The sequence below is a fragment of the Hyperolius riggenbachi genome, chromosome 4, assembly GCF_040937935.1.
Source record: "Hyperolius riggenbachi isolate aHypRig1 chromosome 4, aHypRig1.pri, whole genome shotgun sequence".
Taxonomy (NCBI): Eukaryota; Metazoa; Chordata; class Amphibia; order Anura; family Hyperoliidae; genus Hyperolius; species Hyperolius riggenbachi.
The window spans coordinates 151,416,596-151,431,285 of NC_090649.1; the positions used below are offsets into that span (position 1 = coordinate 151,416,596).

The following is a 14,690-nucleotide window of genomic DNA, read 5'->3' on the forward strand; positions in this document are numbered from 1 at the left end:
AAAGCTCTTTGGTGCAGTTTGAAAGAGGGTGTGAACACCCCAAACATTGGCCTGTCACTGCTGCCATAATATAGAGAAATAAAGATATTTAATTACACTTTATAGTGGTTCCAACCCAATTGCTTCATTGGACTTCTGTGTACCCCTTTCATTAGCGGGTGCACCTCCTACCTTGCTTAATATGCTTGAATATGTACCGGTAATTCGGGGAACTCTGAATTACCTTTATGTGCCCTGCGGACTATAGCATTGCTGCTATAACGGTGCCTAGTTTTAACAATGTGCGCTGGAACATCCTGCTTTGATCGGAAGTCCATTGTCTGATGTCCCCATTCATGCGTTGCAACACACTGCGGAATGGCGGCGCATGGTTGCCAACAAATTCTCGCAAAAGCACTGCAATACCCATTCATTATATTGAATGGGAATCACAAGACACAGAACATTTATATCATGCTTTTCTGCCTGCGGACTCTAAGTGCCAGAGCTGCAGCAAACTAAGGTGTGCTCTGCGGGTGATCAGGATCACAATAGCTTTGCCAATTATCCCAGAAATAAGTGTCGTACACAATTCTTGATGTTAGGAAGTGACCTTTACTCAGGAGATAATTACACTTATGTATGCAGATCAGGTATTGGTTTACACCCACTGTGCATCAAAAACTTAACTCAAAACTACTTCATAGGATGTTCTGATACACAGATCTGACCACTGCGACCTCACACTTCCCTTCTCCTTGCAGTAAGTTATATACCATAAGTGACAAAGCCCTTCCCCCAACAGAAGCTGGGAAGTAGACTGTGGGGTAGAGCCCCCATGGTTGCGGTCACATGCTGTCATGATCTCAGAAGCCCCAGCTGGTAAAAGACATACCCCTGGCTCTCAGAAGCCCAGTAAGTCAATTTCACAGTGTCTTTCAGTTGGAAGTTGAGGAGTTTACTTACAACTAATGATGCCAAGTAATAAGTACTAGGGCCGCCATGGCAAAATCTCTGTGTCAGGACATGCTGGTTTGGAGGTCCAGTTAACTTCTAATGTACTTTGAGGGTAGAGAGATGAGTTACCTGCCCCTTGTGATTACAGATTTGAGGACATCTCTACACCGAGGCTTTGTGGTGCACTGGAATTCTTTACACAGGCCATTTGACAACCAGAGTGTGACAGGAAGAGACACACTGGTCTCTCCTCCCCACCTGGTTACAACAAAATATTATTTCATGGTGGCAAATTTGGACAAATCGCACAGTACAGTGCTGCCTTTGATGCTGGGAACACAAGGTTCATTTTTGAGGCAGTTAGATGGTTTGATAGATCATTTTCGACATGTCCGATCTCCTGTTGGTTTTGCAGCTCAATTCCTGATATAAGTGAATGGAAAAAGATAAAGAAAACGAGCTGAAGATAAGAGAATAGACTGCAGAATCGAGTGGCTGAAACTAACCGTGTATGCCCAGCATAAGGGGGCTGCTTCCTGTTCCTCCTGCAAACCTATGCTCCTTATCATACTACGTATCAGTAAGAGCAATGTGTGCCGCTGGGCTTGTCTGTGCTGCTGTCGTGCTAATACTTCATAAGGAATGCCATTCAAATAAAATTAATACATTCCATGTTTTTACATTTGTATGCTTTATTTTTATTTTGAGTTTCACATTTTTTTATACTAGTTTTTCCAGTGGAAGGCAAGCAGAAGAACTAGAGACTACTATAATGCAGTGGGGGAGAAGAGTGTTGGAGATCTATTTATAAAAGGGCACAAAATGGGACGCTGTCAGTTAAAGGGAACCTAAACTGAGGGACATGGATTTTTTCCTTTTAAAATAATACCAGTTGCCTGACTCTCCTGCTGATCCTGTGTCTCTAATGCTTTCAGCCACAGCCCCTCAACAAGTATGCAGATCAGGTGCTCTGACTGAAGTCAGACTGGATTAGCTGCATGCTTGTTTCAGGTGTGTGATTTAGGCACTACTGCAGCCAAAGAGATCAGCAGGACTGCCAGGCAACTGATATTGTTTAAAAGGAAACATCTATATCCCTCTCAGTTTAGGTTCCCTTTAAATGATCGGCATCCTATTCTTAACCTGCTGGGCGGTATGGACGAGCTCAGCTCGTCCATCATCGCCGGAGGCTGCCGCTCAGGCCCTGCTGGGCCGATTTACATGAAATAAAAAGCAACACACGCAGCCGGCACTTTGCCAGCCGCGTGTGCTACCTGATCGGCGCCGCAGCGCGGCGATGCGCCGCGTGCAGCGGCGAAAGAGGGTCCCCTCAGCCGCCCAAGGCCAGCGCGGCCGGACCAAACAGTTCCGGCCAGCGCTAAGGGCTGGATCGGAGGCGGCTGACGTCAGGACGTCGGCTGACGCCCATGACGTCACTCCGCTCGTCGCCATGGCTCACCGCGGCCCTTCTTGTTACTTCTGATCGCCGGACGCGATCAGAAGTACGCATTAGGAGCGCCCTCTAGTGGGCTTTCATGCAGCCAACTTTCTTCATTGTACAGAAGGAGCCAATAAAATCGGCAGCGACTGAGAGACTGAAGATGATCACCATTCTTCTGAAGGAAATTTTTACATAAAAGTAGTGAAAGTTATGGAAATGTGGGTCATAGTCCTAGTTTGAGGTCTTGTCTTCAGAATAATGACACTGTGGACTAAATACAGTAGAATCCCTTTATAGTAAACTCCAAGGGACCAGGAAAAGTAGTTTACTATATCAGAAGGTAACTATATCAGAATTGGTCATACATTGTATATTTATACAGACTGGCTGTGACTGTGGACTGTGCTTACTATATCCAGAGATTTACTATATCAGAGTTTACTATAAAGAGATTCTACTGTAGTGCTAAAGAAACACCACCCATAGAGAAAGGTGCTTATGGCCCGCATTAGTCTACTGTGCTGTTCATGCATAACAAGATAAACCCTTTCTTTGTAAAAATATACTACTCTTTATTTTTTTATCACTAGTCGTCTATCAGGAAGATCAGTCAGCGTATCAAAGCGTGAAAAACTTTTTAGAAACTATTCCCCAAGACACCCTGGCTTTGGCTTCATTTCGCTCCAAGGCTTATACCAGAGCTGTTATGCACTTTGAGTCATTTATCATGGAAAAGAAACAAGAAATCCAGGAGCACCTAGGATTTTTGCAGGTAAGTGTATACTTCACTAAAGACATGACCTCATTTTATAGGTGTTACTTTAAAGGACAACTGAGGTGATATGTGACATGATGAAATAGACATGTGTATGTACAGTGCCTAGCACACAAATAACTAGGCTGTGTTCCTTTTTTTCTTTCTCTGCCTGAAATAGTTAATCGGGTATGGAAGTGACAGTTTCTGTCCGGGTCGGACTGGGTCAGACTATAGCATAACCCTAACTGATAAGTAATTACAGCCATAAAATACTTTCCTACTCCAGGAAGCCATTTACTGACAGGAAAAATATAAAAAGGGTCAATAATTCATAGATTTGCGCTCTATCATACTTCAGGTGTCATTGAGCAGACAATGAAACAGTAAAAACTTAAAGAGAACCCGAGGTGGGATTTAATTATGTTAGTGGGGCACAGAGGCTGGTTGTGCACACTAACACCAGCCTCTGTTGCCCCAGGGTGTGCCTCCAGGACCCCCCTGCGCGCCGCTATCCCCTCCACAGTGCTGGCGACACACAGCGTGTCACCAGCACAATGTTTACCTATGCCGTGTCTGTTAGCGCCACTCCCCCGCCTCCTCTGTATCGACGCTACTCGCCCGCGTCCCTTCCCTCCCGCTGATATCAGTTGCTGTCAGTTATTTATCAGTTGCTGTCAGTTATAGCTGAGAGGACAACTGCTGTGCCAAGTAATGTCTGTTTCCCTGTGGCTGAAGTGGGCGATGTTACAGTTAAACAGTGTGCTGACTAGAAAGCTGTTATGGGTTAACCCCCTTGCCGGTCTAACTCCCGCGGCAAGGGGGCAGCAGAGCACTTTTTTTTTTTTTTTTTAATTTAAATCATGTAGCGAACCCAGGGCTCGCTACATGATAGCCGCTGAGCAGCGGCATCCCCCCACCCACTCCGAACGCCTCCGGCGATCAGAGTAAGCAGGAAATCCCGTACAGAACCGGATTTCCTACTGGGCTTCCCCGGTCGCCATGGCGACGGGGCGGGATGACGTCATGGACGTTGGGACGTCAGAGGGAATCCCGATCCACCCCTCAGCGCTGCCTGGCACTGATAGACCAGGCTGCGCAAGGGGTCTGGAGGGGGGGGGAGGGGGGGGCGAGCGGCGGCGATCAGATGTTACAAGCAGCTACCAAAGTGCTAACTGCATGTAACAAAAAAAAAATTATGCAAATCGGCCCAGCGGGGCCTGAGAAATCCTTCTGCACAGGTTACCCCGAGCTGAGCTCGGGATAACCGGCAAGGAGGTTAATGGCCATTTTCAAAATGGAGGATAGAGAATTCCCTTGATCACAGTGGACAAACAGGATGCGGGAAAGGAGAAAGAGATTGAGGAGTAGACTACATGGGAGTTAAGTATGACTTGTGTATGTTTATTTTGACTTTTAATTTTCAGTTCAGGTTTTCTTTATGCCCCTAAAACCCTCAACACAAGATAATTTGTGTACATACTACCTCCTTGCAAAGGCAGAGGTGACCTATATCGATAATGAACCAGCGCTACAGATCTACCACATATCTTGTACCAAAGCTAATCATGGATTTTTGCATACAGTTATTAAATTACAGTTCATTTATGTAGAAGTATTATTGTCTTAAATATTATTGGTCTATCTACAAGCAGGCATGTGTGAATTCTGCTAGTACTGGGTAGAAAAATATTATAGTAAAACTACAACATGAAGCTCAAACAAATCGTATGAGGAACAAAATATTAAAAGTAAAAATTGCAACAAAATTGGCTCTCGGCTGCATGAGAATGCCAAACTTTAATTAATTTTCCATAAATATTCGTATAATAACATATACAGTAATGTTAATGTATACATTAATTCAAGTTTGGTATTCTCATGCAACCAAGAGCCAATTTTGTTGCCATTGTTACTTATTTTCAGGTTGTTGGCATGGTGCATGGGAATATATGTTTGAGTGGCATTTTCATATAATATATTTTTCTGCATTTGAATTGCCTATTAGCCCATTGCCTCCTTACACATTCCTGTCTTTTTAGATACAATATTATACTTGCCTCCTCAGGAAGACTTCTGTTCTCCCCAGTCCTCTTCATTGTTCAGACCCCTTTTGTTCCCAGATAACTGGTTCAACCGGAAACCTTTTTATGCTACCACATCCTGCTCCTTCAGGAAACCTTCCCTATTGGGTAATAATGGAAGCTGCCTTTATCTAGAGCATACATGCTAAACTCTGGACCCAATCAAATTTGGCCAAGTGGTTTACCCACTTTACATTATGTTTGGCCCACTCTAGACCACCAGGAAAGATATATATTGGAGGTGAAGCCCTAGATCACCAGGGAAGCCATATGGGAGAGGGAGGGGGAATGAACTAGACACCAGGGACCTGTAGTGGGTGTGAAGAGGGACCGCAGAAAACCAGGGAACTGTTTAGGGAAGGGATGGGGCCTCTAGACACCAGGAAGCTGTATAGGGGAGGGAGGGAGGACCACTAAAAATCAGGGAACTATATAGGGGAGGGAGGAGGACCACTAGACACCAGGTAACTTTATAAGGGAGGAAGGCGGCCACTAGAGATGTGGGTGTGTGACCTAGGGACCTTTGCACAACTGCACTAATCTTGATGTTAACAACTGATGCATTTTTTCCATTCTCTGCTATGGAAATTTTCCCTGACGGATACTTTTTATAAATATTTTTGCACAAGTGTTGTCTTCAATAAAAATCTTTTGTATTTTTGCATATAAACTCTTGAAGTTTCTTCATTTTTTTGCTACATATATCCTTTTTATTATCATCATCACTTATTTTGTTTCCCTGTATACAGAATATGTGTGACCTAGTCCCAGGGTTCAGTTTCGGCCCACTTTGTATTGGAGTTTGACAACCCTGATCTAGTGTGTTGCTACCCATTTACTGGGAAGCTGCAGGATGGCTAAAGCTTAAAACGCTGGATTAGAAGAGTGGAACTATAGGTAGACTGTATTGGGAGGCGAGTATAGCGTTTTCTCACTGCGGGTAATATTTGACATTTGCAGGAGGAGGTGTTTAATTCTGGTTATCATACGCTCAGCTTTTGTGTTCCTGAGGTCATGCTACAGCATTCGTGAGCATGAAATGACATCTGCATATGTGATTGGAAAACGCTTTATACAGCTAACGATATTCTCAATTATTACATTTCTTAATTGGTGTCTGACATACCCTCTGGTACAGCCTATGTTTAAACCTTTTTTTCCCCCTTTTTGCATTTAGAAACTATATGCTGCTATGCATGAGCCTGATGGCGTGGCTGGTGTTAGTGCCATACGTAAGAAGGAGGCATCCCTGAAAGAGCAGATACTGGAGCATGAGAGCATTGGATTGCTGAGAGACGCCACTGCCTGCTATGACAGAGCCATTCAGCTAAAACCAGAGGAGGTAATTCTTGGTAGTGTGTTCTAGCATACAGGAACTTTATGTGCCCTGTAATCTCCGTCACAATGCTGGTGGGAGTCATATATGGAGAAGGATGGCCAATAACAGAGATCTGGAAGAAAGGCACTAAAAGCCTCCTATAAAACAAGACTGCGTTACAAGGGAAGTTCTGGGGTAAGAAATGCTTCCCCCCCCCTTAAGCATTTTCCACCAGTAAATCTTTCTTTGCCAAACCACCCACACTTGTTTTGTTACATTAGATGAAAATATCTCCCAAGTTATATCAGACATTGCTGTTCTTTTGAGGGCCCATTCACATTAGGGCGATTAGCGGGTGATTTCCATGAATCGCCAAAGTTTTTAAGCTCTAGTGCAATTGTAACCCTATGGCAGTGATCTTACTGCTGCAATTGCCCCCAATCGCAGGCATTTTCGTGATTAACAGCAATTGCAAAACGTGTTACCTGCAGCATTTTTCCCGCGATTACAGGAGCGATCGCAATACAATGCTTATAAAAGTGCTGATCGCGATCGCTCTGAATCGCGAGAGTGTACAGTGATTTTACCGCGCTAATCCCACGCAAAACGGTACATTCAAGTGTGAATGTGATTTTAAAAGCCCTTGCTAATGTTATCCTATGTGAGTGTGCACCATACCTAACATACATTTTATTTGAATCTGCTTTGTAATATTGCAGATGCTGGGCATACACGGGTCGATCCGGCGGATCGACTCCTGCCACGTCCCCGCGCGTGCGCCCGGATCAATTCCCACTCGTCCATACCGGCGCTTATCTTCCGCGCGATTCGCCGCTATTGTCCACCCGTGGGTATCGAGCGCGGAATCTATCCTCGCGGTGATCGGACACGTCGGATATTATCAATCGAGCCATCAGCCTGCGTCAAGCCGTGTATGCCCAGCGTAACAGAGCTTGTTCTGCATTTAAAGCAAACCTGAACTAAAGTTTCCCTATCTTGCCTTGGCCCTCCTGTATCCCCAGTGTTGGAGATATAGGAAAGGCGGCGGCCATTCTCTTAAAGGCAGCAGGGCAACACGCCGGAGCTGGGCTGACCAGGGCTCTGGCAACACTTACATATAATGCAGTTAGCTGGCCAGTTATAGCTCATCCTCATTAGAAACTTGAGTATTTTATTTCTGTTTCTCACCAGAGGTGTGCTTTAAAAACTTGCAGTTGATAATTTAGGAGGACCGCCTTTAGGAATGTGTGTGCTACAGATCTAATATTCAGTTGCCTGTCTGTTACTACTTAAAGGGACTCCGAGCAGTGCAATAACTATGGAAAGATGCATACCATTTTGAAGCTCTCTTTCTCCTCTTTCCAACAATATATAAACCGCCGCCCTACGCCTTTTAGTTTTCGCTATTTTCGCGATAGAAATCGCGGCAAACGCGATTTTGATCGCGAAAATATCGAAAACTAAAAGTTGTAGGGTGGCGGTTTATGCATCTTTTCATAGTTTCTGCACTGCTCGGAGTCCCTTTAATGCTTGTTTAGAGAAGACTTGAAGTAAAGCATTGTACAGATATTAACGGTCATTCATATTGTTTGCAAATGTATTGGGTGACAGTCTGATGTCTCAGCCCTGCACAGTGTTTGGGAGAATAGCAAGTTGGCTATGTTGTATTTTATCAGCTCTTGTTAATGTATGCCACTGCAGTGGGAGGCCTTCTGCTCCTATTCCTACTTGCCTTTCCATAGTGCGGTAAGGCTAAATTTGTACTGCGTAGGCTTGCATCTGAGAGAGACAATACCAACATTTGCTTTGCTGCAAATACCTCTAGCCACGCCATTTGTGGCTATGGGATTCTGATTTGTGATGCGATTTTATGCTGCATGCAGTCTTTATGCTCCCTCCCGCATGCAAATTCACATGAAGCTATTGACTTCAATAATAGTCTGTAGAATCGCATCTGAATTTGTGTGCTGGAAATCACAGCAGTAGCAACATAGCCTAATGCCATTTAGCTGAGCTCCGGTAAATGTCTGTACAGCCATCACTGTGCAAATTAAAGGTAATGGTTTTGCTGTTTAATAGTTGGAAAATGTTTTACATTTGTACAGGTTTAGATTGAAGTCTACTATGTATAATTCAGATACACATATACCGGATGTTTCTATGTGAACTTGAGCCGTGCTTTGAGTCCTTCTTATAACCTCCTTTTCTTGTAACAGATTATTCACTATCATGGAGTTGTGAAATCAATGCTGGGCCTTGGTCAGTTGTCTACTGTGGTTACACAGGTTAATGGAGTGCTAAACAGCAGGTAAATATAGTTCTAGATTTTTTTTTTACTTAATCGCAGTGTTTGACACAGGGGTTGGGAAGAGCGACCTTGGTGTGATGCTGTGGTACATTCAATTGTTTTCTCATCTGCTTAAAGTAACACAGCTATTTTAGCATTTTTTTTAATTCCTGTGGATTAGAGGTTGTATAACAAAGAAAAGTTGATTACTATTTTCATATCCATGGTACTGGGAATTCTTCCAGCCTTTAAAAGAGGCTGTGAGAAGACCTAAACAGCTATGGGGCCACGGGCAATCGTCTACTGCTGCGGCCTTGTCCCCTTTTGAGACAGTTCTCAGAAATTACAGTTGAGCAGCCATGTTGGGACATCTCTCTCCAGCAGATTTGATCACCGTGATCGAATCCGTGGAGGAAAATTGACAAGTGTATGGACACCTTAAAGGTGCTCATACATGGATAGATCGCCACCCAGTGTTGTGAACAGATCGATCCCTCTCTGATCTGGTTCTGAACAGAGAGGGGTTGAATCACTCACACACACTGCACACAGATTTTCAATAGAATTCAGAATGAAATCTTATCAAAAGCCTGTTGAACCGCAGCTTTACACTGTTGGATGCAGTGCAACACTGTGGGCCACCAATCAATGTGATCTATAAGGCCTGCTGCCTGGTGATCGGGTCTGCTGGGAATCCACAGGGAAACCAATGCATGTATGGCCTGCTTAAATGTGGTACTTGCTCATATATACATGTATATACAGGATGTATAGCAAATGTTTAATCATTTTGACTTGGTTAAAAGACACTTCAAATCTGTTGTAAAGGAAACCAGATATGAGAGTTGCAGTATATGGAGGATGTCATCTGTATTTCAATTTTTAAAGGGCAGCTGAAGTGAGAGGGATATGGAAGCTGCCATATTTATTTACTTTTAAGCAATACCAGTTACCTGACTGTCCTGCTGATCCTCTGCCTCTAATATACTGGGCATACACGAGTCGACTCCTGTCTCGTCCATGCTGGCGGCTGTATCGATTCACGCTTGTCCCCATGGGCGCTACTTATCTTCCGCTCGATTCCCCGCTATTGTCCGCCCGCGGGGATCGAGTGGGGTATGGATCCAGCGTGTCATTGGACCTGTCGGAAATGATCAATTGAGCCATCAGCGGCTCGATTGATAAGGGCGCATCGGCCCGTGTATGCCCAGCATAATGCTGGGATTACACCATACAATTTTCTGTTAGATTCTTCTGTTAGATTTTTCTGTTAGATTTTCTGTTGGAATGCATAATTAGATTATTTTCTATAGAGAATGGTCATTATCTCTGGTGCATTGTCTTCTGGTCATCTTCTGCTGAGTAGAACAATGCCTAATTGCTCGGCAGATAGATGGCGCGCGGGGACGCGGCGGGAGTCGATCCGGCGGCTAATCGAGCCGCAGAATCTATCCGTGTATGCCCAGCATAACAGAAAATTGTATGGCGTAATCCCAGCATAATACTTTTATGAACAAGCACGCAGCAGATTAGGTGTTTGACATTATTGTCCGATCTGACAAGATTATCTGCTTGCTTGTTTCTGGTTTTATTCAGACACTACTGCAGCCAAGTACACCAGCAGGGCTGCCAGGCAACTGGTATTGTTTAAAAGGAAATGAATATGTCTGCCTCCCTATTCTTTTCACTTAAGTTGTCCTTTAAAACTACAGATTCCCCGGGTGTCATGGACCTTCTATCTTCAGTCTTTTGAGTAACATACCTGAGACAAGCATGGAGCCAAAATCTATAGTGGAATCTGAGCACCAGTTGGAACTGGTTGTGAAACTTTATGTATGGATCTCACTGTTTTAAGTACATTTTGGAACCTACGTTATGTTGCGATGATCCATAACGTCTGTCTGCACTTGGGATTAGAGTGATGCATGTTCAACTTGTTTTCTAGGCCTGAATGGACTGCAGAACTGAACACGTACAGGGTAGAGGCAGCTTGGAAGCTCTCACAGTGGGAACTAGTGGAAGAATACCTGTGTGCAGGTAATGGCTGTTAAGTTATGTGAAGTGGCAATGTAATCACGTAGCTATCATGAGTTACAGCCTAATGTTAATGACGGTATTGTAAAATACAAATACAATTTGAGTATGAAAGGAACAAATAACATATTTGACACATATAGACAGGTCTGTGCCCCAAATAAAACCTGACTATTTAAGTATACATCTCGATCTGTATTTTTCCCGCAAGGGACATCTAGAAGGTAGGATTACACCAATTTTTTTCTACCTAATGTTGTACCTACCAAATAGAACTATTTATAATTTCCTTACCGGGCGCCTCCTATCGTATCCAAATAAAAATTAAAGTAACCCCCAAAGTATTTCCTGATCCAATTGTCTGTAGCATTTTTTCTGGTAGATAAGGTTGCTGGCTCCAGGCAGCTGCACATGTCCTTCTTTTGCACAATCTAGAATAACATTCACGTAAAAGAAGTCTCCCCCACCCTCCTCATTTTTTTTGTCCTGATAGGTCAACACTGCATTTCTTGCCACACTGCCCTTATTGGAGAATTTATCTCCCTCCTACATAGCCCTTCTATCAGCCACAACAATCTGCAGTTTACCAGTTTTATGCAATATTTTTCTAAGAACAAATCTCCTTGAGGCATTTACGAAATGCACCATTTAAAATCGGTTCGTTTTAATTATTAAACTAATTAAACTTTTGAGTGTCTGAACGGTCTGTATATTAAACATAAGTCTGCTACACACTTTCAATTATGATTAGCCGACTACTGACCAATTTTTCCACCTCCATGTAGTATGAGGATCAACAGATATGGAATACTATGAGCAGATTGTGTAGGTAAGCTCTCGTGCTACATGGAGGTGGTAAGATTGGTCAGTGATTGGCCAATCATAATTCAAAAATCCAATTTTGATTAGGCAATCACTAACCAATTTTACTTCCTACATGTAGTAAGAGAGCCTACAGATTTTGAATACTATGAAGAGATTGTGTAGGTAACTTCTTATGCTACATGGAAGTGGTACAGTTGGCAATGATTGGCCTATCAAAATTAAACATGCACACACCTTCAATGATAGAAGATCAGGACCTCAGGACAAGCTGGTCAAACCTAGAAGCCAGTAAGGTGTTTTAACCCAGAAAAGGTTTGCATCTCTTATAATAAAAAAGGCTTCCTAGCCGGGTGTCTCCTGCAGCTTTAGCTGTTGGGATCTAACAATTCCGTACCCGACAATGCACCTGTGCATATGATTAGCTGTTTCCGCAGTGCTTTCTGTACATAAGAGATTTTTTTTCCTGACAGATAAGAAATCAACTACCTGGGGTATCAGACTTGGGCAACTGTTGCTTTCAGCTAAGAAGGGGGAGAAAGAGGGTTTCTATGATACTCTGAAAGTGGTGCGTGCGGAGCAGATTGTGCCTCTTTCAGCTGCCAGCTTTGAGAGGGGCTCCTACCAACGTGGATATGAGTACATTGTGAGGTACGCATCTATACCAATTTCAAATGGCTATAGCCTTAAAATGATATGCTTACTAATGTGATCTATTATCTCTATAAATAACATGATATTTTGATTAGTTTGCATTTAGTCAGCAATGCTATTTTCTGCTGCGCTTCACAGAATACATCAGACATTTCATGTCACTGTGTCCCAAAGGAGCTGATAGTAGGGCAGCATGGCAGTGTAGTGGTTAGCAGTCCTAGCTTCAGTTCTTGGTCTGGACACTATCTGTGTGTGGAGTACTTATTATTATAGTTATTGATTTATAAAGCTCCAACATATTCTGTTGCACTGTACAAAGTAAGAAACAAACATGGGGTACAAAATAATACAGACAATGGTAATCACCCTGTGAGAGAATGTTCTCCCTATGTTTGTAAGTTTCCCCGCACATCCTAAAACCACTTTGTAGGTTCAATTGGCTTTTACCAAAGAAACTAATAACTAGAATTATAATGCTTCATTTGTAAAGTGCTTTTCTCCTGTCAGACTCAAAGAGCTATAGAGCTGCAGCCATTAAAAGCATGCTCAATAGGCCATCCTGAAGTGTTAGAGAGTCTTGGTCTAGGACTCCATGCTGAATAGATATTTGAACTATGTCAACAGACCCCTCACCTGGGTCCCCTGATCTGCGCTCCCCCTCCAGCTATTAGGCGCAGCAGCAGCGTAATATGATCAGGCAGTGGGCGGGGATGACGCGCTCCACTCTCGTCACTTCCTGCAATGCCGTCCACTTACAGTACTGTGGGTGGCATTGCAGGAAGTGACGAGAGTGGAACACAGGCTGGAACGCAGAAGAGGTGAGTCATCCCTGCCTGCTGCCTGATCATAGTACGCTGCTGAGCGGCCCGGCCCTGTATGTCAGAGCCAATGACCTTAACCAGTATACTATTCAGCCACTAGACTATGACAGGGGTATCAGATCTCCTCAGCTGCGCATTTGTCGTACAGAAGAAAAACACTTTACAAATGTTAGCTTACAGTATTTGATAATATGGTTAGGGCCTTGATCGGTGTGGAACAAGAAGGAAATGCGAGTGACATCAAGAGTCGGGGGTTGTATAATGTAAGTGGGGTGCAGGATATGAGTTTACATGAATGAGATATGGCATAATAAGGTGAATTAGGGGTATTATTGAAGCTTTATGTTGGCATCAGGAAGAGTTTAGTGTAGAGAGGTTAGCCTATTATAGGCTAGCACTATTTTAGGATTACCTTCAAAGCGGAGCATGAAAGTTTTGCTATAGGACTTCATGGGTAGTAGTTATTCTCTTAGGCTAATGGTTGCTCTCTGTGACATTGGTTGCATCATCGGGTCTGTCTATTCTTATTTACAGGCTGCACATGCTCTGTGAGCTAGAACACAGTGTGAAGATGCTGCTAGAAAAGAAATCTGCTAGTGATTCTGCCACCGACTATGTGAACTGGCAAGCACGGCTGGAAATGGCACAAAATTCCTATAGGGCAAAGGAGCCCATACTGGCACTACGCAGGGCAGTGCTGAGCATTAGCAAGGGGTAATATAGTTAAGCAAAGTTCACAAATTAAATAAAGGAACTGTAAGAAGATTGTTGATCCATATGCTGTCCAGAAAAGGCTAGCAGGAATAGTAATGCTAATTTGTTCTTCTGAGCACTGATGAAAGGTTTGGATAATTTACACAAAACCATGTCACCTACAAAAAAAACTTATTTCCATTTTATTGCTTAGCCAGCCTTCCTAGGCATTGTATTTAGGTTAATGTGGTCAGATTTTGTACACAGTATGAAGCTATACCACAGTCAGGGATGTCACATATCTCCCCCCGTGAATGCATGAATGCATCTTCTGATTATAGGAAGTATACTCTTCCACTTAGCACTTTCAGTTTGCTTCTCACTATAGTGGCTAGTATAAGAAATATTGGTAATAAAGTTTGCTATACTACTTGCAGCATACAGGTAGTCCCAGCTTACGAATATCCGACTTATGAATGATCTGCCAACATGAAAATGTAAATTTGATTCTGTGGGAACAAGTCAAATAAAAAGGAAACCTTGTAGTTTTTGAGAAAATCGATTTTAGAAAATACAAGCAAAAAATGTTTTTTAACCAGGTCAAATTACATTTTGTGGCAGTACACTGAGGGCACAGGGGGACTGAGGTGACACAGTGGGATGGTAGAGGTGGCACAGAGGGGGAGCAGAGGCAACGCAGAGGGAGATGCTGGAGGCACGGGGGGGGGGGGGGGGGGGCATAGAGGGGGCAAAGGGGACAGAGATTGTACAGTGTTTGGACTTATGGACAAAATCAGGTTAAGAACGAACCTACAGTCCCCATCTCATTCGTTAACCTGGGACTAC

At 43.4% G+C, this 14,690-nt stretch overlaps 1 protein-coding gene across 2 annotated transcripts in view; it reads left to right on the forward strand.

Annotated features, from left to right (window-relative positions):
* ATR (ATR serine/threonine kinase) overlaps positions 1-14,690 on the forward strand; it is a 125,689-nt gene that overhangs the window by 63,194 nt on the left and 47,805 nt on the right. For both annotated transcript variants that reach the window (XM_068280778.1, XM_068280779.1), the window contains 6 exons: positions 2,968-3,149; positions 6,393-6,557; positions 8,750-8,841; positions 10,766-10,857; positions 12,150-12,327; positions 13,686-13,865. In XM_068280778.1, the coding sequence (XP_068136879.1) occupies positions 2,968-3,149; positions 6,393-6,557; positions 8,750-8,841; positions 10,766-10,857; positions 12,150-12,327; positions 13,686-13,865 (889 nt within the window). The remainder of the gene's footprint in view (positions 1-2,967; positions 3,150-6,392; positions 6,558-8,749; positions 8,842-10,765; positions 10,858-12,149; positions 12,328-13,685; positions 13,866-14,690) is intronic.